Consider the following 24,806-nt stretch of genomic DNA (forward strand, 5'->3'; position numbering starts at 1 on the left):
AGGGCATCTGGAACGTTATCCATGTTTTGAATGTCCGGCCACGTTTAAATTCATTGAAACAATCGTAAGTAGTTGGTAACTTAGGATAAGCTTCTTAGGATAACCTCCATAAGCTTCATTCAAATTAGCTTTGGTTTCTTTCGGCGTTGAATCAGTCAAAAAAACTAATCTTTGTCCACCGTAAGAAAACTCTTTTTATCCATTTTTATAAACAAGTGAAGCTGAACCTCTATCATCTGACTAGACAAGATGCTTGCTGGGAAAAAATAATTTTTGATTCTAAGAGAGCTATCCCTCGGAAATTTTAAGGGCTTATTGATTGACCTTCTTATTTCGCATTAGGTGCTGTTCTTCCTTGTAACTGACGAAAGTAGTCGAAATATGGTGCGGTAAATAAAAATCTGTGGACGATGCTAATGTTTTGTATGTGACTATATTCAGTGATGGTAAGTAATCGAGTAAAAGTAATCGGATTACTGGCAGCGATTACTTTTGCAGTAATTTTTACATGTAACTAATACAATTTACGATATTTAATTTTTAAAATTTAATTTTCTCCTTATGGTAAAAAGAGGAACCACTACTTCGTTCATTAGGGTAGTTTCCTTCATCAAAGAAAACGAAAGGCATTGATTGCGATTCGTTACCCACCATTAGTGTATTCATAATACACAAATTATTTGGTTTTTGAAATACCGGTTTAGACGAATGGCAAGGGTCAAATTTTATCCTCATTTGAAAAAGGCCAGATTGGCGCATGCGATTCCACTCCACGTGACGTCACAGGGACCTAGTTTCTACACGAGAGGATAGGAGTTATACATCGTCTGAGGTTACCAATGCATGCATGAGGCGCAGAGCTCAGGGAAACATGTCTTAATAATCACCTATTAAAACTGGCTAAGGTCGGAAAGTTTTCTTCGTTTGATAAGGTATTAATAAACCTTTTTTAAGCCAAGCGCTACCAGCCAGCAAGGTACTCAGCTACCCGCTGGCATCCTGCGTCCTATCAGCGCTCAGAGCCTCGATCAAGGTCACCTCACAAGGCGGGAGGGGGAACCAGAAATGCGTCGCACGGACTTTTTCCCATCATTCCTACTTACGCGTCGCGTTTTCGCGCGCTTGAAAATTCTCACTTTTCATTTAATCGCGAAAAATAGATATCGTCATTTAAAAATCTAAAAGCGTGAAATACGTACTCCAGGAGTAATAATCTTTCGATTTAAGCAATAAAAAATAATAGGACCACCCTATTATTAGGCTCAACTATGCGGAAGTTAATACTCGAAAATGAAAAGGAGACTTCGTTGATTTCCACTAATTTATTTTGTCCGTACGACATGTTCCGAACCATAGAGGTCATTATCATTTTTGTACTTGATAATGACCTCTGAGGTTCGAAACATGTCGTTCGGACAAAATAAAATAGTGGAAATCAACGAAGTCTCCTTTTCATTTTCGAGGAACCGTTACTTCCGTTGTAATCGTTACTTGCTAGCAATCGACAATTACTTTAATGATTTCACTTCTTTACCTGGGCCTATAGATGACTTCGAATCCCTGAGTATCATAAATTGCTTATTTACAAGTTCAGTCACTCTTGTGCTGTAGCTTACTTATGATGGGTAAAAAATATCACACCCCTTGTGTTGTTATAGTAGTCATAATTGGTTGTATTGCAAGTGAAATTGCAACTTTAGCAATTTCTATAACTCAGTTATTCGAAATTTTTACTGCACTATTCGCCGGTTGTCAGGTGGTCTCTACAATCTGATAGTAAAGACTTGTAATTGTTACTGTAATTTTAATTTTTAACACTCCACACATAGAATTTCACCAATCTCTTCCTCAATTTTAATTCCAGTGCCTTGTTACACAAGGCTCTCTTCTTCCTCTTGAAAATTTCTTTCGCCATTCCTATCCTTCTTTTTATTTCTCTTATACTTTTCCAGTCTTCAGTTAACAAAGTTCCCATGTAGCTGTAGCTTCTCACATTCTGTTTTTCACCTTCTTTTGTCTTCACCCTCATACCATCTACATTTCTCACTTTTATCACTTTAGTCGTCTTAACGTTTATTTTCATTCCATATGCTTCCATTCCTTCCTCCAACCCTGTTACCAATATCTGCAATGACTCTGTGTCCTCTGCTAAAACCACCATATCATCAGCAAATTTAATGCATCTTATTTTTACTCCACCAATACTTATTCCCTCTTCTCTTTCATCCAATGTCACACTCATCATGTCTTCAACATACATATTGAACATAGTTGGTGACAAACAACATCCTTGCCTAACCCCTCTACCTAGCTCCACCCATTCAGTCATATTTTCATTCGCTTTCACTGCTGCCTTTTGTCCCAAATACAATTCACTTATTAGTCTTCTTTCCTTCCAGTCTACTTTCTTCATCTTCATAATTTCCATCAGTTTCTTCCAATTTACCATATCGAAAGCCTTTTCCAAGTCTATAAAACACAGGCTTATTCCTTTTCCTCTTTCTATATATCTCTCCTCAGTAGCAATGATTTCCACTGATTATAAATATTTCCAACGAAAATCACAAGGGGCTGATTCAGAGCATTCCCAGTTTTCCAATCGATTTTCCCCCAAGGGAAATTCTCTGAGCCAGACGCCGACCACAGGGCGCCAGGAATTGCATTAGTACTTATTTCTTTCGTGAAGGAATTGATTTTCCCACTCACGGGGAAGACCTTTCAATTCAAGGCTGTGCCTGACCTTCAGATGACAAATGGGAGAGCTTTCGCCGATAAGATAGCGATAGGGATGTCAGGGGAGGGGACGAGAGCAAATGTCGAATTAAACGTGTCTGTCATCAATTTTACCGCTCGCGATGATAAAATACTTCACTTGGTGTTGACCGCAGTGGATTTTAAGGTGAGACGGCGATTCGAGGATAGATAACAACGGAGAGAGAAGTCTTCGATGGAGTATGTGCGATTACTTGGGCGAAGCTGCGATTAATATGAGCAAATTCGTAGCGTTACGTTTATTGCCTAAGTAGTCCGACTATCCCCATGCGTATAGGTCTGGTTACACGGTAAATTGACTTCAAGGAATTAATGTGTGAATTCATGAACGATTTTGGTGGACCGGAACGGAACATTCATGGACCAAATTCGAAAAGGTGCTATTTTCTGTACATGCGTTCGCACAAGCTGGGTGGTTACACGGTGCACTTTCGTGGTCAATAACGCGTTCATACATTTAGACATTAACTTGTACGTGTTAATGTATCGTGTAATCAGGCATTAAGTTCTGTGTGGTTTCAATATAAATGCGGCAGATGAAGTGAAGTATCTGGGAGTTGGGATAACTTCGAACCCAGTGGCGTAGCTAGGAATATGTTTGGGGGGGATGGGGAAGGGCGACCTCCCACCTCCCCCCCCCCCCCGGTTTGGGAAAATTTTGTAAAAATAACATGCCTGCAAAAATACATCTTACATAATTTTGGCACTTAAAATTTGGGTTTCATTAAAAGGTTACGTTAAAATTTACTGTGTCCAAAATAGCAAATAGTTTTGAATATTATTTTTATTTCTCCGAGGCTTTGGGGGGGGGATCTATCCACCTCATCCACCCCCCATAGTTACGCCACTGTTCTAACCTATCGTGGGGAATATATATAAGAAATATCCGTGGAAGAGTCCTGAAGAAGCTAGGATTCGACGAGCAAATGAGAATGGATATATATTCAGAGTGACACGGAGACCATCACGTTAGAACCCACAATATTTCCAAATCCGACAGAAATGATAGATTAAGGGATATATTTTGCCGAACGAATAGATATGGGAATTCGTTTTTCCCCGAACAATCAAGTATTTCACGTAAATGCTAGGTGGAACTTCTATTTTCCTTTTCATTTGTTAACGGGTGGTTCGCTGACACCCTCCGCCACACGCCTGATGAGGCGGCTTGCAGGGTAGTATGTAGATGTAGTTCAGTTCAGATTCAGAGAGGAAAAGACGACTGGAGATGAAGCAGCAGCGACGAAGGAAAAAAGGAGCGGAACTTTGAATGTCAGAAGGAAGTGAATGGTTGCTTCGAAAAATGTCAAAATTCATTTGATAGGTAGGGATTTAGACTGTATTTAGATTTAGACTGTACAACAAACAGATTCAGAATGTCTTTTTTCCACGATCAATAACAGATGATAAAGACAGCATTAGAACTCATAAATACATTGTATGACTTGTAGTGTTGCCTACTAACTTATGCATAACTTGATGCACGTTTCTGAAATTTATTATTATTTCTAACAGCATGTGGTAATAATTAAATAATTTGTTAGTATGCGTGACTTATTTTGGACCGTGTGGTGTGCATGTGAAAGTCCAATTGCATGCTGGTGATTGATCACCCCCTGCCAAACACCCTAGAGGTGGCTCGCAGGGTATTATGTAGATGGAGATGCTTCATTCTCGGGGGCTGCCTGCTAGCCTTGGATTGCTTGAGTGATTAAGAACAGATATTGGAAATAAAGAAATCAAACTTTGTAAGGTTTGGATAAAGCGTATAAGCGTAAATTGGATATGTGACTCATTCGTAATCTAAAAATGGCCCAGACTGAGCAATAGAGAGTAGCCAACGGAGAATTAGCGTGGATAAGCATTGGCCATGCTTTGGGAGATTTACTATTTTTAATTGTAAAATATTACGGTTCAAATAATCCAGAGAGTGTTTATAGAAGAGGGTGCCAGTTACCCGCAGTATACTTTTAGCCTAACTCTTAAGTTCTGGCGTATCCATTTGCTCATTCATTAAAAAAAAAGAAATTACGGAACGAGGCGTACATTAAAGTTGTCGTCATGAGTTATCTCATTCCGTTCGGAACATTATGAAGGAGATTAACCATCTCGTCGATAGTATAAGTTCCATGACCTCTAGAATTGGTCACGATAAGGAGGAGGATCGTAGTTGTCAGGTCGAAGAGCAAGAAGTTCAAGGCCAAGGACAACGTGTGTCAAGCAACCATGACAGAATGAAGGGTGAAGATAAATTAAAAATATCCACGACGAGGTTAAACAAAATCTCGGGCAGAAAAACCAATGGAAATGCATTTGGGGAGGCCCATCCCGTTTGAAACTTGATTTACAATGCCGCTTCGCTCGGGATTTTCAGTCGGTTTAAAAAAAAGTCTGCTACGCTATGATTGGGGCAGGGCGATCCATTTGTCTCGATGTCGTTCAAATATTCAAAACTGCATGGATTTTATAATAAACATAAATTTTGCTTCCATTTATAGATTACTTATTCGTGAAGTTTGGATCGCTCCACTGTCCGCGAATAGGGTGGTTTCCTTTTATTTTTTTATTGCCTAAATCAAAAGATTATTACTCCTGGAGCACGAATTTCACACTTTTAGATTTTAAATGACGTTATCTATATTTTGTGATTAAAGAAACAGTGAAAAATTTCGAGCGCGCGAAAACGCGACGGCCAAGCATGAATGCTAGGAAAACTCCGTGTGACGTCCTTTTGGTTCCCGCTGCCGCAAGTGAGGTGACCTTGGGGCGCTGATTGGGGCGCTTTGAGCGCTGATACGACGCAGGATGCTAGCAGGTAGCAGAGTACCCTGCTAGGTGGTAGCGCTTGGTTTAAATAATGATTATTAATACCTTATCAAACGAAGGAAACTTTCCGACCTTAGCCAGTTTTAATAGGTGATTATTAAGAGATATTTCCCTGAGCTGTGTGCCTCATGCATGTATTGGTAATCTCAGACGATGTAAAACTCCTATCTACTCGCATATAAACTAGTTCCCTTTGACGTCAAGTGGAGTGGCATCGCATGGGCACCAACCTGGCCTTTTTCAAGTGAGGTTAAAATTGGCCATTAACATTCGTGTAAACTGGTATTTCCAAAACCAAATAATTTGTATATTATGTATACACTAATGGTGGGTAACGAAGCGCAATCAATGCCTTTCGTTTTCTTTCATGAAGGAAACTACCCTATTAAGTAATTACATTTAAATGCATGGAGGATGACAGTACATTTAGAGGTTGGCAGGAGAATCTATTATTATTTTAATTATTAAAGTATTCTACCGATTAAGGTGGGTTTCCATGGTGTGCAAAGAAGCATTCTGGCAGTCTCCCTTCCTTACATGTACTTCAATTCAACAATCTTCAACTCACTTCAGCATTCTGTCTTCAACTCAAAATAAGGCCTACTCTCCATCATTCTATCTAAAAATCCTATTCTCTTCCTTCCTCCCCTTCGCTTACCCGACATTCTACCCTCCAACACTGTTTTCAACATCCCCACCAGTGGCGGATACGAATGGGGGGCGCGCCCCCCCGGTGATAAATGCCATTTCCTTCATTGCCGAATATTTGCATAACCACAATTGTAACTTTTTATGTCATAAGATGGTATTGTCCTGTATATGTGTATAATCAGTTTCAATAAAACTTTCTTAAACTTTGCATGTAACTTGACTATTTTTCATTACGATTAAAGTAAAGGTAGCTCAAAATATCTTTTGCGCCCCCCCCCCCCCTTGAGTGTTTTCTGTATCTTCTACTGATCCCGCCAAGTACTGCCAAGGCGACATTCTATCTCTTTCGTATCTCATATAGAAGCTGTCTATCCTCACCCACCATGTCCAGCACTTTGTCGTTCCTCCTCCTCTCCGTCCACTTCACCTTATCCATTCTCCGCCACACCCACATAACGAAAGCCTTATACCGCTCTCCTTCCTAAGTATCTACGTTTCCGCACCGTAAAGTGGTAAACACCAGATCAGACACTTCACTAAGCTTTTTTTTAAATTCTTAGGTATTGTTCCCTGGAGCATATAATGTTGTAATATTCGTGAGGCAACTCATCAGTTCGACTAAACCAAAGTATTTGGAATATCTATTTGTTTAATTATTCAGCTTGTGGAACTTACGTCAACGGCAGTTCGAAGAAAATAATTTTAAACATTACTTTTAACAGGAGTTCCGTGACAAAGAAAATATTCCATTTTAGAAGATAATTATTTCTATTTTCTTTTTTAAGTTCATAGATATTGAAATCGAGCCAATATTGAAATGACGACTCTATTTTCAGAGAAGTCTCTAAATTGAATATAATTAATTTTAAACATTATAAATAATACCCACTTACAGTTCCATATAGAACCAGTTCCCAGATTATTATCACTCATTCAACGCTCACCTTTTTCCACCCCCACCCTCACTTTCTTAATTCCATTCCTCCACCCTTTTATCCCTTTCTCTCTCCCCGAACGCCTTCACAAATTTGGTGCTATTTCATCTCTCCGATAATCGATAGCATCACTTATTTATTCAGCCTCTTCCCGATTCTCTTTTATATATTGTTTATAGGTATTTGCTTCATAATTTTATTTCGTTATAATACCACTGCAAATTGGCAATATTTCTATACGTGGACATTTAAAATGAAAAAAAATATAAAATTCCGAGAAAATTGATTGCTCAGCTAAAACTCCAAGCTAAAAACAGACTCCACGTTGTGTAATCTCTAAGAAACTCCAAACTGGCTAAATAACTAGTTATGGATCTAAAGGTAAGCTTTGTTGTATCCCACATGGTATTTATTTTAAAAAGCTCAACCTGTTTCTACTTTTTATGGTATTTATAAAGAGGTGAAAGTTCGAACACTGGGGTTGATCACCTCTAGGTAATGACCTGAAACGGTCTAAACCGGTTGAGTGTTGTAATAAATACTGTGAGGAAAACGACGAAGTTTACTTTTCAATTCATCATGTCACCATTCTACGAAGTGCACTCGCAAACCATTGATTTTATTAATCAATACTATTAAAAAAATGATACACCGACAGGGAAAGAAAGACAAAATACATCAATGAAGGAAATATTTACCCTGGATACGACTAAAACTTGGGATTGTTGCTGAAGTTATTTGGGGTTGATCTCAGTAAAATTAGTGTACTTGCAGGCGGCATTTAATTGGGTAAACATGATACTTAATACTAACCTTATTACTCGATCCTTGTCGTTAAAAATATTCTCCACCACCTGTCACGCCGCCGTCATCAAAGAGTGGATTTGGAACAACGTAAGCACTAGAGCACAGTTGAGGATGTCACAATGGCGAAGAACTCCGGCATAAAATGAAATGGGAGGCTGCTTCAATTGAAGAATCGTTCTCGACGAGAGTATTTACGAGATACTCTACTTCAAAATTCCTCTCGAGGCACCATTACTCTTCCCTAGCGAATATGCACCACAATTAATCCATTGCGTTCAATAAAAAAAGAAAGACCTTTCTTTTCAATGCTCTCCCTCACTCATCAGAAGGTTTTCAACAATTATTTACCTCACCCGCGCGGGATACTGTTACGCAACACACATTTTTTTTTACGCAGATCATGAAATTAAAGAGCTTCGTCTGCCACTTATAAGCCACTTGTTAGACATAGCCGCTCCCTGTGACGGCGGTAGACTACGTATTACGACGAGAGGACGTCAGACACACGTTCCCTTTACGCGTGAAAAACGATGATAAACGATAAAAAAAGGTCCAAAAACGAGATAAACTAACTCAACCGTTATCCACGCGTGAGATTGAGGCGGTTATACTGCCTCAAGCCACGTGTCTGTCGGTTGCAAGCGCGCCTTCGAATGCTTTTCACTCGTTGGGAGGCTGATACTATCTATGGAACAAGACCGACGCCTGTCCGAGGCCATTGGAAGCATGTAGGAAGTCACACGGACAAAATTATAGCTAGATTAACTAGGATCCCGGTGCTATTTTAATGCACAGTGAAATAAAATATGTACCGACTGGATTTATGGTTACAATTACTTCACGGTGCAGTAGATATTGATCCGGTCAGATTTTTTTACGCCTTCTGATAACACAGCCCAGCAAAAAATTTTGTTTGAAAACTTTTTTTATTCTAATAGCTGATCTTTATACATTTGTATGTACCGAATCCAAACCTGGCTTTAGTTTTTTGTATCACCCATAGTTTCCAAGCAATACGTATTTTAATATTTTGTCTAATACCCCTATACGGCATACAGGGAAATCAATGAAACACTGTGTTACATCATAAAATTGTTTGTATTTACTGTTCACCACATCGTGATAAAATTGCTTGTATTTACTACAGCGTGATAATACAGGGCTTACTTATCAACTGGAATTGGTCTACATTTTCTTTCCCTTTTTTCCTTGAAGCTTCTTGTGTAGCTTTTTCTGCGATTAATCGCTTGCTGAACTTCTCGGTAAAGTACCAACAGTAATCCCCCATTATCTTCGTTCATTAGACCTACTTTTCAATTTTATTATAACTATAAAAAAAGCTGTTAAAGTCTAAAAATATTGCTTAATTTCATAAATTTAACTGTAAAATGTGAATAAATGGTGGGTGATACAACTTTAAAACCATCATATTTGGATTCAGCAACTTTAAAAACATAAGAATACGGTCTTTTCAGTCAAAAAGTGTTTTCATTGTTGGCCTGTGTGATTGATTCTATCATGAATAAATTTACGGAAACATTGACCTTGGGCATTGGACCTTGGACCTTGACCTTTACATACTATTTAAACAGATCCTAAGCCGCTATCTAGTCAAATTAACCAGGCAGCCGTCACCAAAATTCCGGCTAATCATAATGTTGGACAGGGTCTGGCAACACTAACAAGGATTCTGCTAATTTTAACCTCGATTCGCGTTAATGTACCCCAGGGGCTTTCAACCAGGAACAGTGCGGTAGTTTTAACGACACCCTTTTTTTCTCCGTGTAACCGAGAAGCGAGCGCCTAACCTCTCTCTTTTTTTCTCGCCTCATTCTTGAAAATGACACAATGTGTTGAAACCATGGTCGATTGCTGAGTGTCGAATTAAAAAGTGTGGAAATTACCAATTGTGTTCTTCATCATGGATAGAGCGAACTTCCACCATCAAGCCTGAAACGATTTTATACGATTTATCCCAGAGCTGAGCACAAGGATTGAGTGTGATATGTATGTGTGTTTGAGTGTAACCAAGGTAACTCAGTGTAGTTCTCAACTCAACTCAGCAGTGTAACTCAACTTCAAACCTCCCAAAGTTTCCTTTGAAGTTGAGGAGTGCTCGCGAAGGTTTCCGGTTGAAGAGTCTAGGGGTTATGCACTGTTGCGAATCCTTTCGTTCCATCAAACCAACAGTAATTTGCTTCGTACCTGTGACGTGATCTCTAACGTTACGGCCAGTGGAGACTCATTTTCTGTTTCGCCATCGAGGCTGTAGAGCTCAAATTACTTGCTTTATGGTAAACAACACTCCAGTGATGAAAAACGTTGTCATTGTCGAGGTAATAGAGAAATGACCAAAGGAATTGAGCGCTTTTTTTATAAGCGGATGATCAGATTACACTGTCGCTACCCTAGCAGCATAGCGATACCTTTTTGATTTTTATTATGTGTACAAAAGATATCTCCGGCCATCTCTTTAATACGTCGAAACCAGTGGCAGCGCGTGCATATACGCACGATTGCAGCTGCACAGCCAAAGATGAATGAATTATTAAGGGAAACTATGAAGAAGCAGGGAAGCAGTGAGTCTCACGGTAAGAGTCAGTGACGTCATAAACTTTTCAGCGAAAGGGCCGTCTAAATTTCGCCGCTAATAAATCAAGAAGTAGGCGGCGGATCGATAAAAACGGAAAAACACGGTTCTCCATAGTTTCAAAACTTTTCTATCGCAATCGACAAAACATGAAAGAAATGGTGAACGAGTCCTTAAGGTTCGGTCGGGTCAATTCAATCCAATTAAGCGAGGGCCATTACAAGAGTCCGCGCCGAGACCCAACCTCTTGAGCGGAGTCCGAGCGCTTTTCAAAGGACGAATCAAACGCATCGCACAAAAGAGACGGCCATTCGAAAAATAGATTTCGGCCGATTGCGGGCGTTGGCCCCACGAATCTTACAATGAGAGGACCCTCCAAGTCGGCCCTAAAGATGTGTCGTCAACCAACGCGCATCAGAGCCCTCTAGATTGCCTCATTACAACTATGAAGTGGAGTCTAGCAGCCCACGATCGTTTGGCACATCGCTAATGGCAGACTCTGTCGAAGAATAGGCGTCGACACTGTTGAGTCCTTTTCCTCAATTATGTAGACTATGCACGATTCGCTGTGAAGCGATATTTATCACCAAACACAGACACATGGCTACATCGGCATGCCTTCACGCCATCACCGCTGAACAACAACCGAGGTGCCACGCGAGAAACAAGAGAAGACACACAGCAAACAAAAGACAACAAAAACTATCATGGCTGACAGCGTAGTGGCGGCAATACGATTATTGATACATGACAGACACGTGTGGAGTGTGTTTATTTTCAAGATTCCAACTGAAAATTAAGATAAATGTGTTATACGTCAGCAATAAATATTTCTAATACCTCCATAAAATATGTTCACTTATAATTCCGTCGTTTCCATAGTTGTCACGCTTCATATATTTTTGGTTTGGTTCCCACAGGCTCCGGAAAACACCTAAAATCTTTTGAATGACTGACGATCTTCATACGCTCAATGAACTATAAAACAAACATAGTATCTATGAAATCGTTTCAGGCTTGACGTGGTGGAAATTCAATATATCCATGATAAAATATGAACAAAAAATGGTTATATACGCACTTAAATATATAACTCCACTACCGGCCATGATATCTACACTCTGTATGGAAGTCGTATCATGAAAATAACATGGAGTGTAAAACCATAGTCGGTAGTGGAGTTATGTATTTAAGTGTGGCAATAACGTGCAGTCGTATTTGTACATATATATTTTATCATAAAAACATGCCCATTTCCTCAAAAGAATCTGCCCATCTCCTCAAAAGAATTAGCGGCGGTAGTGGGTGCTTAGACTAACAATGCAGAGCCACCGACATGGTGACGGAGTAGTGTTGAGAGTGCAATGTAGAGGTCTCTGCATTCAAAAGGGTTTAAAAAAGTCGCCACTCGTGTCGCAAGGGTGGAGCGACCCATTTATTCTCAATACATTCTATATAATATTTAATGGTGCTACCGAAGAATGATGCAGGTGAACTGGATCGGAAATAACGAGGAAGTAATAAGAAGAGAGGGAGAAAAGAGAAATCTTCCAAAAGCCTTAAAGAAAAGGCGATCACAAGGCAACTTGTTAGTTGAAGCATGTGTCAAATGGCAGTGAAACATGACTTTGCGCATCATTCAGAATTTGTAGAATCAGTCCTTTTCTATTAGATCATTAGGCAAAAAGAAGAGGAATAAAAAACTTAAAAGCCCCCCTTGACATGAGATTGGACTTTGACAGCCGCAGAGAAGTCAAGAGTGGAAGCATTATAAATGTGCTGTTACCGAAGAATGATGAAGGTTATCTTGAACTCACGGATGAATCACGTAAATATCTAAAATTAAGCAGATAGGAGAGCGAAGTACTAACTAATCTTAAGATTGTCGACTAATTTATTTATTTAGCAAGGGGTTAAAAACCCAAAAGGACAAAATTAAATGAGCAGTATGTTCCAGTAACACATTTACAATGAAAAATTCGAAATAATAGAAGAAATCAGAGAAACAAGAAAAAGATGAAGATGATCGTTAAAGATAGTTCATGGCCGGCTGAGAGCAATCTTTAAAATGTGGATGGGGTCAATAGATGAAGCAGACGAATAGGAATTCCATTCCGGGCGACCGTCTCAACGCTGTTCGCGTCGTGGAGGGGAAAGAGGGCGTTTCAAATGCGGGACCGACTATGAGTTGAGGAAGTATTAATAGAAACAGGACCAAATAAGGAAGGTGTTGGAAAGCCTTGGAGTTAATAATCATCTGCCACATATAAAAAAACCGACAGCTTTTAAAAAAAAGTGTTACTACTGTAGCACGGTTGAAAAAATGCAAGGACAGCAACTGGGAACGCCGAGATATGTCAGCTTCCTTCGCGCCATTGACGGCAATTGTTTAATGCCACTCATGGTGTAAGGTGAAAGTATGCAGTGGAACTTGAAAAAAATCCATTTTTAGCGCGAGAACTTGCCTATCAACGATAGATGATGCAATTTTGTAACAGAATCATTTCCATACGAGCAAAGACAATTTTAAACGTTATGATGCATAGAGAAAATATAACTTTTGTAATGAGAAGACCCCGAAATTTGCGCAAATTCAAGCCGTGTCCGAATCTCGCGCTCAGCTGCGATAAGATGCTTCACCTTTGCGCTTGAGACGGTTCACTTGTTTCCGAATAGCTCCGTACCGGAGCCCCGGTTCGCCCCTTTTCTTCAGAACCGGCTGGCCAGTTCACATATTGGTTTTAAAAATGTTTTCCTTTCAAATTTCTTCGAAATTGAAATTTTAGAAAGGGCAAATTTCCAGTAGTAACCTATACTTGATAAGTACCATGTTTTATACATTAGCAGCACTGACTTCATGGCAAAGTTTTCATTTGTTAGAATAGAAATCGGTCCCACCGGCGAACGGTGACGTCTCCCTGAAATTCGCGCTCTGCTTGTTCGGTAGCTCGCACGTCGGCGGCTGCTATTGTCCAACTTTGCATGCTTCTATATCAATACAACAATGACGCAACAATGCACTCCCAAATGTATTTCATGGCACATTATCTCCGCCATTTTGTTGCAAATAAATTAAAATCTTTGAATAATCATACAATAGTTTAATAAGAACTGTAAGTTATAATGGCATTATAGGTTTTCCTAAAAGGATATACATAACACTTCAGCAAGAGGCCGAAGTTAGTAAATTTCAGAAAAAAATCATCAATTCACCATATCAGACGATAAAAAATTCACACAATTAAACTTCGATTTGCATTGCTGACCAGCTATTTACGATTGTGTACCACTGTAAGCCGGCCGCAATCGGAGTCGACTGCACGCTCGAAAAAATAAAAATTGGGGTTAGAAGTATGCACCGGATTTTACTTCAGATCCACAATTTAGACCCTTATTAGCATTGCACAGTATAAGTCACTTAGCGGAACTTGGAGGCATTAGATACTTACATTTTCAGTGCATATACGCAAAAACATTGGCTAAAACAGGTTCAAATAAACTAAATCTTAGAAAAATAATGGAATAGAATAAAATGGGCTGTATATTAAGGCCGCTATACACGGCGAATGATTTGGCGAATGATCATGCTGAATGATCATGCGAATGAAATCATTCGCCGTGTATGACGGAAAAATTCGCGAATGATCCGTCATGCGCATGATCATTCAACGAAAATTAGAACATGTTCTATTTTTGATCGCATGATCCTGTGAATGATGGATGTGCGCTAGCGCGCGGCGACCATCTTGTCTGTTTTCGGAAACGGAACTATGGATGAAGAAACGGAACCAGTGAACCATGACTTGCCCATGGAGTTTCTCATATGATATACTGAAATTCGACCGTCTTTTATTAAAAAAGCGGTGTTTTTCACTAGGAGTAACGGGACTTCTGTTGATAATTTTGATACGGTGGACGCTTTCGCAGAAACAGAGACGGAAAAATGGCTTGGAAAAAGGACGAAGTGCTATTGTGTACATAAATTTATTATTTTTTGTAATATAGAAAGACATGTACATGAAATACATAAGTGATGAATCCCGTAATTCAAATTTATCCGAAAGTGCCAAGTTACAATAATCAATAGAAAGAACCTTAGATAAAAACATTTAAATATAAAGCACTAGCAGTTTTGAAATCGGTAGATTTATGTGGCTGACCAACAGAGTTGTTATTTTAATAAGGATGTTGCCGCTACCTGTTCGGAATTTATGATTAGGTTAAATTAACAAATTCTTAATGGATGATATTAATAAATATCTGCAATATGTCACTATTACACAAGCGCCTCAAATCGGGAAATATTCATGGGCTTGCCAATAGCACCGTTGAAGATGAATTTTTAAATAAGTGCGTTAGTTACGCAATTATATCAGAAAAAGGTATGATCCAATTGACATTGTTTTCACTATGGACAGGCCCAACACAACAGCGGAGGAGTGCCGGAAGAAGTGGCATGCCCTCCGCACAAATTACATGGCGGAGAAGAGGAAGGTGGATGCCACAAAGAAAAGTGGTTCAGGCGCCGATACGGTTCGTACATTCTCTTCAATAAGTTTATGTCGACAATTTCCTGTGGTATGTATATTTCAAGCATTTAATTTCACATGCTTTTCTTGCAGGTGCGAACACCCTCGCTATATTATTTCAAGGCCATGCAGTTTTTGGAGGAGACGATTAGTGTTAGGCCCCATACCTCTCCCTTGGAGTTGACCGAGGTAAGCAGTGATATGGAAATGAACAAGAGTTGCTATCATTGCATTATTTGCTCTGCTTCATAATGTTACAACGATATTTCATAAAGAATAGCTAATGAAAACAATAAGCATTTTGGAGTGTTGAAAAGGAGTTATACCTCCGCTGTATAATTCCACTTACTCAAGCCCGCTAGGGTAATAAGGAAAATGGATTTCCTGCAGTGCCTAAATAAATGCACAATTGCATGAATTTGTAGCTTCTTTGTTTCTGCCGACGTTTTCTCAGAAGATCCTTTTTCTACAGTTAATGCATTCATCCTTTCTAGGAAAGTGGTGTCCCTGCTATGGAGCTGGAGTGGGAGCTCCTCCTCGATGACGATGGGTCTGTGCTGGAGGTACAAGATTCATCTGCCACTCCCTCACCTACCCCCTCCGATTGCAGCAGGTCGATGGCCGGCCCATCCACCTCTGCTGCTAGGGGCAAGAAGAGAAGGATGGATTCCCTTAACCCGGAGCAAGCTGCAGAGCTCCTGCAAGCGGCGGCGGCAGCATTGGGGACTCTGGCCAAAGGGTCGGATGAAGATTCCGAGGAAGACGCTTTCGGGAGGCTGGTGGCCCAGCGGCTTAAGGCCATAAATGATAGGAGGGAGAAGAGCAGGCTAATGTTTGAGATTGAAAAGGTTTTTTTTTGATGGAATGATGAGGAGGGAGTAATCCCTATTATATACGTAATAAATTTATACAATGAAATAAGCCCTTATGATTTATTACCTTTACCGCTCTATCTACTATAGTTATTTGCATTCTATTCTAAATAGCCATGGGTGCTTACCTTATTATTTATTTAAGAGTATTAAAAGTCCTGTATTATCACTGAACTGGAAGCCATCATTCAAACAAGGGTGACTTTTGATTTTGAGGAAAAAAGAATAATTGGAACATCTTCACTGGAGTGCTCTATGACTATGCTCTTCCCTAGTCCCTCACTAACAAGAGTAAATAATTTTATGAAGATTGGGAAATTACCTGATGAGCAGCTAATCAAAAGACAAGGAATTACGATACTTGCAGTTATATTGAAATCAGCACTAGGTATCAATTTCATTAATATGCTAATAATAATTACAAAATCACAAATAATTTCACCCATCATTTCATTAATAAATAATCACAAAATTATTTATTAATGAAATTATGGGCGCACATTTAAAAAATTACAGTCACTCTGCCAAATAATTAAAATAACAGCAAAATTCGTTTCTAATTTGAAATGCCAAGTTCCCAGGCCTGTTTCCCCCTTGCTGAGGTAATCCAGGTAGGGCATTCAGGTAGTCCTCCACATAAGGCGTAGGTACGTTACTCCCACACAAAAAGTTGTGTAAAGTCACGGCAGCCAGTGTCACCACTTCCACTTTCTCTGGAGCTAGGTTCATGGTGGTCAGGAAGACACGAAACCTATTGCTAAGAATACCGAAGGCATTCTCCACCACCCGACGGGCCCTTGAAAGGTGGTAGTTGTAATGATCGAGCATACTTCCGGAATTATTCGTCCAATCGTGGTCTCATGGATTCTTGTCGAATACATTAATGACCGGAACGACTCGCCAGTGGCAAGGAACCGTAGAGTTAACGCAAGCCTGAAATCAGTTATTTATTTGCAGCATAAGCAGCACAATATTCATACTTTCACCATGACAATGGAGCAAACATAGTACCTCTTGTCCGCGGATATGGCTCCTCTCATGAGAGTGTCGACCTTCTCATAATCCCTACGGGTTACATTTAACACAGTTTCAAATTGTTCCTCCGTCATTCTGAGGAAATTCCGGAAGGCTGTCCGGTCCTCCAAAAGAAGTTCCTCCTGAACCATGTACAGCGTCCCTCGGCCACTATCTCTCCTTTCTATCCACGGCCTCGTCCACACGCTCCTTCTTCTTCTTCGGTTTCGCTGCATTAATAGCACGGCCGCGGCAGCAATAACGGCTACGGCCGAAGCAACGGCTATTTTTCTTTGCCTGCTGTTCATGTTTACACCACCACACAAGCCGCAAAGGTAAACACAAAGGTAAACAAAACAGCTCTATTGTTGCTAAGGCGTACCATTGCGCATCCTCTGGGCGCAGATCATTCGCGAATTTCATGCGCGTCGTCATGCTCCGTGTATAACCCCATAAATTTACATCGCAGCGAATGATTTCATTCGCATGATCATTCAGCATGATCATTCGCAAGATCATTCGCCGTGTATAGCGGCCTTTACAATAATATTTAGAATTTCCTTTGTACTACAGCAAGAGGCTAACTTTAGTAAATTTAAGAAAAAACTAAGGTGGTAGTTTTTCGCGAAATTTGCCCAACTTTGACCCCATCTGTATTATGAACGTACGAGCACATGAAGTAACTAAATGCGGGATTTTATGCAAAAATTTGAGAATTTTTATGCGTTATTTCACATTCCTAACTGAAAAAAACTTTTTGACATTTTGGCCAGCTTCTTTCGATTTCAGCCCACTATTCGCCGTTGGGAATCCGACCAAGGAGCGAGATCAAAACAGCTGAGCAACGACCCGCGAACAGTATTTACGCCCAAATCAATTGGAGCACGAATTTCATCGTGTCATTCCTTCTTAGAGCGACAGTGCTACACCTACGCTAGACAAGACGGAGTGCACGCTATACCAAAAGAAAAACGGGAGAGGAAAACCTTGGAAGCTGTTCAAATTGGGTCTAAAATAAAATCCGGCAGTCATCGCGTGTGGAGCGCAGCGTTGTACACGTTGTTATGGCGACACAATAAGTATAAACAGAGCGCTCGGACGTGGCTGCGAAGAAGATGAGGCCAACGATGAAACCACGTGGCTTCTCATTAACACAGATATAATTTGGAGACTGGAAAAGTTAATACATAATGCTTTGAATAATATACATATTCTATCCAAAGCCTTGTACAACCTCTCCTTGTAAGTGAATCCTAAAGCTTACTAGAAAAGATTTTTGTCCAGAAATATACAAACTATCCGCCTTAAAATCCAAGTAAGTGCATTCCCTAGCATAAATTATTTATGGACAAATGAATAGGACAAGTCAAGGAATAAATTATGTTCAAGCACTCACTTCAAACACTGTATTTGAGACTCGGACTAGGCGCTAGGCTTATTGTTAGACTGCTTGAACAATTGAGAATGGATATCTTCAAGAGCGACACAGAGAATATAACATTAGAGCCACACTATATTTCCAGGTCCAATAGATGCGATAGATTAAGAGCTATGTTTTGCCGAACGGATAGATTTGGGAATTCGTTTTTCCCCCGAACCATAAAGGACTTTAATAAATGCTAGTCCCAACTTCGTTAGAATACTTCATTTTTTTTAGCTGTAAACGGCTGGTGTCCTAACACCCCCTGCCACACGCCTTTTAGGCGGCTTGCGGGGTATTATGTAGATGTAGATTTAGATAAAGAAACAATATCTATTGATTAGCCATTAAATGTATTGAGAAGTAAAATATCAATTCTAACGATAATCACGTAGAAATAAGCGAGTTAATCATATAATTTTAAATACATAAATATTTCCAAACCTGATTCTTGGGGGAGTGTAATAGCCAAGTGGTTGGAGCGATCGGTTATTTACCCAAGGATTCGTTATCCCGGATAAAACCTTCTGACACCCCAAATGAAAAACCATCGGAGTGCGAGGAGGTCCTGAGCAAAAGAAATGAACGCTGAAGGCTAAAATCCACTGCCGTTAAAATTGGTATGGGGTGAGTTCTACCTTAACCTATCCAAACAAACCGCGCGAGTAAGTGAATCTGAGTTTTTTAGTGAACGCATCAATTCCGCTGAACCAATCGTATTTTGTTGTATTTTCGCGATTTTGACATGGCATAAAACATAAAAAAAGCTATTTAAAAAATGTTATTAAATGATGGAACAGGCATAAACCTGAAAATTTGAAGATAATAAAATGAGACATTTTTTGAAATATTAATCGTTAAAGAATTGCTATTTTTATTGTTTAATTATGTACTCTTTGTTTATTACCGCTTCAAACTTATTTAGAATTATTTAAAAATGCTCAAATATCTATATAATTTCAAATGAAATATGAATCACAGCTCTATGTGATATGGTTCTACAGTTATTAGCATAAATATGACTTTTTTCCGTGACGCATCTATGTACAAAGGATCGTAACTTTCCCCGGAGTTAAGTTCTGAGCTAAAATGGAACTATCACAATTCAATATAAGGATACATCTTTTTAATAAATAACTGGGAGAAATGTTGGTCACCTAACATAATTTTGCACAATCTGTTTGTTTTGAGATGGCAAGGCCCACTGCCTCTGAGTGTTTAAGCTCAGCTTCAATCACGATCGCTAATTAAAAGTGTAGAGAAACGAACCACACGAGGTCCATGAAAAAGGCCGGAGAAGTTGCAAAAACGTGGTATGAGTTCGGGACGTCAACAACTTATGTGCGAAATAAATAATGCCATCAACCTTTCGCCGTCAATAGATCAAGAAATAGGCTACGACTGGAATGACGGAAAACAACGGATATTTTTATTTTTAAAAACTCCTTCACTATTGAATGAAATAGGTGAACGAGTCCAATTATAGAAGAGATTCAACAAACATTGGTATCCATGGAATCAGCCAATCAGCGGTATTCCCTGACGCTGAACGGTCGGAACAGGAGGGTGAGTGAGATACTTCTATACAAGCTTGGCAGTGGCGTAGCCAGCGGAGGTCCGGACTCCTACCCCCGAAATACAAAAACACAATTATTTTCCTTCATAAAAGAAAACGAAATATTGAAAAATCATGAATTTAAAAAATATTTCTTTAACAAATGAAGTTTTTTCGATTACTAAAAGTGTTAAAATTAGTTTAAAATCCATTACTTGGTACCCTGTTTGTGAAACATTGGTTTCGGACCCCCCCATGGTTTCCCCATGGTTTTGGACCCCCCCCCCCCCAGAACGAAATTCCTGGCTACGCCACTGAAACTAGACCATGAGCACTTCTTAGCGGCATCATGTATCAGTTTTAAATCTCAAAGATGTCACTTTTAAGCCACCTGCATCACTTTTACGTCTCCATCCCACAGGTGATATGAAAGTGATACCATTTAAACATCGCTTGCGAAGTCACAGTTTGATAAAACTTCAAATGATCACAATGTAATTCAAAATAATAACCCCGAGTACCATAATTTGACTTCACCGCTTTTGATGAATAGACAATACAGTAACAAAACGTCACCTGTTAAGGTAAATGGCTTAACTTATCCCGGAAGGTATTTTAATAGCATCATAAGAAAGCAGTTTTCAGGAATTTTTAATTAAATGATTCCTTCCTTTAAGCATTTAAGTGTTACCTTCATCTAAAAAAGCTATCACTAAGTGAATTATGTAATTTTTTTTAAGAAGAAGAACGATTTTTTTGAAGGATTGTGCGATATTATTTGCGCCAGTATGTATCAATATCGCAATCATTATGTGTAACAAAAAAATTATAGAAGCAGCCCATAATTACCTTTTCATTTTGAGTCCTTGTGAGTCATGTGTGGCTCAACATAAGGTTCTCTGTCTTATAACTTTCTCATTTTTGCAATAAATATATGAATTTAACAAGTGATGATATACATATCGCTTTTGCAAATCATATTTGCAGCTTAATCGATTTAAAACCAAAGCATTTTCGACGTGCAAATGATATCACCAAGTTTTGAAAATTTGTTTTACGTAACATTACATTAAAGAAAACATATCCCTAAAATGCTTGTATATGGGCAAAAAAATCGCTCTTTCCCATGCTTACTAGGATATTTCAGAATAAAGTCTTGGACGCGGTGAGGGAGGGACGCGAATAGTGACGATACGGTTATCCAGTTCTAAAAACACTACCAAGAGTCTCAATTCTTATCTTAGGCAGCTCGTGGCCGAGGCCCTTTGACGCTGTGTGTACACACGCTCTCTGGGGAGACATTCCGGAAGTTGGCCGCGAGATAAATGCGCCCGGCCACATATTAGCACATACATGCACATCTCGGAAGAAAACGAAAATGCTGAGAAAAGCCATGGACCCGTAGCCCATATGCTAGAAATAATGAAAAAGTAGTAAGAAAAATAACAAGAAAATGCGCAATTGAAGTTTCGCCTATCATTTATTTAAGTTCTAAATCATTCGGGGAAAGACGAATTCTCCTACTTATCCTTTTGGAAAAATATCACTCTTAATTTATTGTTTTTGTCGGACCTGGAAACATAGTTGGGTTCTTACACGATGATCATGTTTTCTCTGAATAGTATAGAGTTCGTTCAGGTCAAGAAAAATAATAAAAATCCAATGATCTTGAGAGTAATTTGGAATTTTTTAAAGAAGAGTGAAAGGGAGGAGAATAGGGTAGTCTCCTTCATCAAAGAAAACGAAAGGCATTGATTGCGATTCGTTACCCACGATTAGTGTATTCATAATATACAAATTATTTGGTTTTAGAAATACCGGTTTAGACGAATGGCAATGGTCCATTTTCATCCTCATTTGAAAAGGGCCAGATTGGCGCCCATGCGATGCCACTCCACGTGACGTCACGGGGACCTAGTTTCTATAGGAGAAGATAGGAGTTATACATCGTCTGAGGTTACCAATGCATGCATGAGGCACAGACTTCAGGGAAACATCTCTTAATAATCACATATTAAAATTGGCTAAGGTTGGAAAGTTTTCCTCGTTTGATAAGGTATTAATAATCCTTATTTAAGCCAAGCGCTAACAGCCAGCAGGGTACTCAGCTACCCGCTAGCAACCTGCGACGTATCAGCGCTAAGCCTCGCCTCAAGGTCACGTTTTCGCGCGCTTGAAAATTTTCACGTTTCATTTAATCGCGAAAAATAGATATTGTCATTTAAAAATCCAAAAGCGTGAAATAGTACTCCAGGAGTAATAATCTTTCGATTTAGGCAATAAAAAATAATAGGAAACCACCCTATTGTATGGAAAACCTAAGGTAGACGAAGGGGTGATTTAATCGCATAATGAGACCCTATGGGATTGTCAAATTAAGCGTTGTGGGACATTTAGACAGGATGAACGGCAGAGGTACATCTAAGATCTATTTATAACCCGATAGCTGTCTCATAGGGAGTGTGGCGGGGGGTGTTGGGAAACCGGCCGTTTACAAATAAAATAGAAATTCTCCAACGAAGTTTCACTCATCATTTGTTTCAGTCACTAATTATTCTGGGAAAAACGAATTCCCATACCTATCCGATCGGCAAAATATCTCTCTGAATTTATAGTTTCTGTTGGATAAGGAAATATAGTGGGGTTCTGATTCGAAGTTTTCAGTGTCGTTCTGGAAGATGAACAATTTCTCTGGTCGCAGTCGCTAGTGTGATAAGGCCTTAAGGCCGTATCACACTAGCGACTGCGACCGCCGCTGCGACCGCGATTTCGGCTGCGGCTGCGACTGCACCCCATCACACATTGCGGCCGACGCCACGATCGCGCATGCGCACGTATGAACGTTTCTGCTTGTGGCATGTTTGTTTACGAAAAACTAGATATAGATAGAGAGCAGCAATTGTTGAAAATGTTCCTAAAATATGTTAAAACGTACTTCATTTTCATTCACCTGTGTACTCGGGTGCAATATCCAATATACTGGGCTTCCATCTTTACTTTAAAAATCCGAAATTATCTCAGCGTTATCTTATAACCTTCTTGAACTTCCCTCGCTACGGTAACCAAAACAAACAAACACGTCTGCCGCAAGCACGCGAGATTGAAATGGAGCTCTCTGATTGGCTGCGGCTGCGACTGCGACTCAGAAGAATAGCCGGTCGGCTATTCTTCGGAGTCGCAGTCGCAGCGTCGACTGCCTCGCTCTGATTGGTTGACGGGCCAGTCGCAGCCGCAGCGCCGGCCGCAGTCGCTAGTGTGATACGGCCTTTAACATCAGTGTGACGCTGCCTGTACGGTGTACGCCCGTAGCAGTTTTTGACGATTTCTATTTTGCTTTCCTTTGTATTTTTATTTGCCGGGTCCCATGTGCTCGATAGTCCACGGATGAGATGCTTAGAGCAGGTGACGAAGGATGTATAGAAGAAGAGAAAAATGAATAGAGAGTTGCGTCAAAACAACTTTCATATTGCTAACTGATGATGATCATGACGTTCAAGTATTAATATGTTTCTGTTCATGGCAACCAGATGATGGAGAAATAAGTTTAGGTGTTTATTTATATATTTCGTCATTGTTGTTAAAAAGTAGGAAGTAAAAGACGTTTCATATTTTGTGACGTGATTATTTTTCCAAAGTCGGATCGAATTAACGTAAAGAATTTTAAATAAGTGCTACGCTTTTAGAAGGTCGGTTTTGGGAAGCCTACTTCTCTCTCCCTTACCTTTGCCTCCGTGGGAGAACTTTATTGGTTTGGTCCAAAATTCAAAGTCAAATTCAGGCGATTTTGAATATTCGGGTTTGACTATCTCTATGCCCTCTCCCTACTTCACAATAACTTTAAATGATGTACTTATTACAGTGGGAAGGGCAACTATCATTTTAAGGCTAGGTTAACTCATTTAAAAAAAGGATATTCCATTACATTTTAAATTTAGGTGAATACGTCTGATATTATAGATGTAACAGGTGAAAATAAGAATAAATAGGAATAAGATATTGGAATGCAGCAGAAGAGAAGAAGTACAGACTAACATTAAAATGGGGAAACAAAAACTGGAAGATGTAAATGAATTTTTGAAAAACTGCTTCCAATGTATTTTAAAAGGAGCAAAATTCGAATGTGAGAAGAGGTCATTTTTGAGTTGCAAAAACCGTCGCATGGGATGCATCTAATTTATCCTCCTAGTCGCAATCTCTTCCGAACTCTAAAAGCTAAGAACATTTTCAAAGATGCACCATTTCCCATTTTAATGAAATGGAGCGCAATGCCCTCACTCACTCAGACGCCAATCGAACATTATTCAAAGAATTCTCTAGGTGGTACGTAAAGATTAGAGTCGGCGAAGTCTTCCTGATTCAAGCATCATTTTATGTCATACCTTCAAGATGAAATAAATATGCGAAAGTTGCCGCCCACTTTTCATGCGTTTGTGGCGTCATTTAAGTTCTCCTTCGTAAAGTTGTTCATAGAGACTCAATATTTGACGGAAAGAACCCCTAATTATAGTTTCAATTACAACGTGCCTCGTGAAACGGATGCTCGAGGATGAGAATTTACGGAGAAGCGGTTAGTCGCACGGAAAGAGTCAATGACGTCGCCATCTTATCTGACAATGAGAAAGGGTTACGCCCGTAGATTTTTCGCCTTGAATAGCTTAGAGAAGTGTTAGCTTGAGAAGTACGCGGCGGATAGAAACACGGAAAAATATGGGTCTCCTCATCTTTTTTAATCTATTGAAATCGGCAATTTTCAAGAAAATGGTAGACGAGCCCATTGTTACCCTTTCACTGTTATGAGGATATTTCTTAGATTCTCCTTTAGTATCAACTGTTAC

At 39.5% G+C, this 24,806-nt stretch overlaps 2 protein-coding genes across 3 annotated transcripts in view; both read right to left on the reverse strand.

The window, feature by feature from the left end:
- Positions 1–24,806, reverse strand: part of LOC124161515 (organic cation transporter protein-like) — an 86,435-nt gene that overhangs the window by 53,081 nt on the left and 8,548 nt on the right. Inside the window, exon 1 of one of the 2 annotated variants that reach the window (XM_046537865.1) lies at positions 7,998–8,485. The exons of the other annotated variant lie outside the window; for it this stretch is intronic. The gene's annotated coding sequence lies outside the window, so the exon portion shown is untranslated. Of the gene's footprint in view, positions 1–7,997; positions 8,486–24,806 lie in introns of those variants that run through there. 2 annotated transcript variants of the gene reach the window in all.
- On the reverse strand, positions 16,484–17,501 carry LOC124161516. The gene is made up of 2 exons (XM_046537868.1): positions 16,994–17,501; positions 16,484–16,915 (listed from the first exon to the last, which is right to left on the reverse strand). Exons 1-2 carry the CDS (start codon positions 17,302–17,304, stop codon positions 16,717–16,719), a joined length of 510 nt encoding a protein of 169 aa, XP_046393824.1. The 5' UTR covers positions 17,305–17,501; the 3' UTR covers positions 16,484–16,716.

Source organism: Ischnura elegans, chromosome 6 (assembly GCF_921293095.1).
Source record: "Ischnura elegans chromosome 6, ioIscEleg1.1, whole genome shotgun sequence".
Taxonomy (NCBI): Eukaryota; Metazoa; Arthropoda; class Insecta; order Odonata; family Coenagrionidae; genus Ischnura; species Ischnura elegans.

What these genes read in the sequence shown, in the direction of transcription:
- LOC124161516 (XM_046537868.1), bottom strand. Translation starts at nt 17,304, where the DNA reads ATGAACAGCAGGCAAAGAAAAATAGCCGTTGCTTCGGCCGTAGCCGTT. An exon ending in GCCATATCCGCGGACAAGAG is followed by an intron (nt 16,916 to 16,993) that starts GTACTATGTTTG and finishes AACTGATTTCAG; the next exon opens with GCTTGCGTTAACTCTACGGT.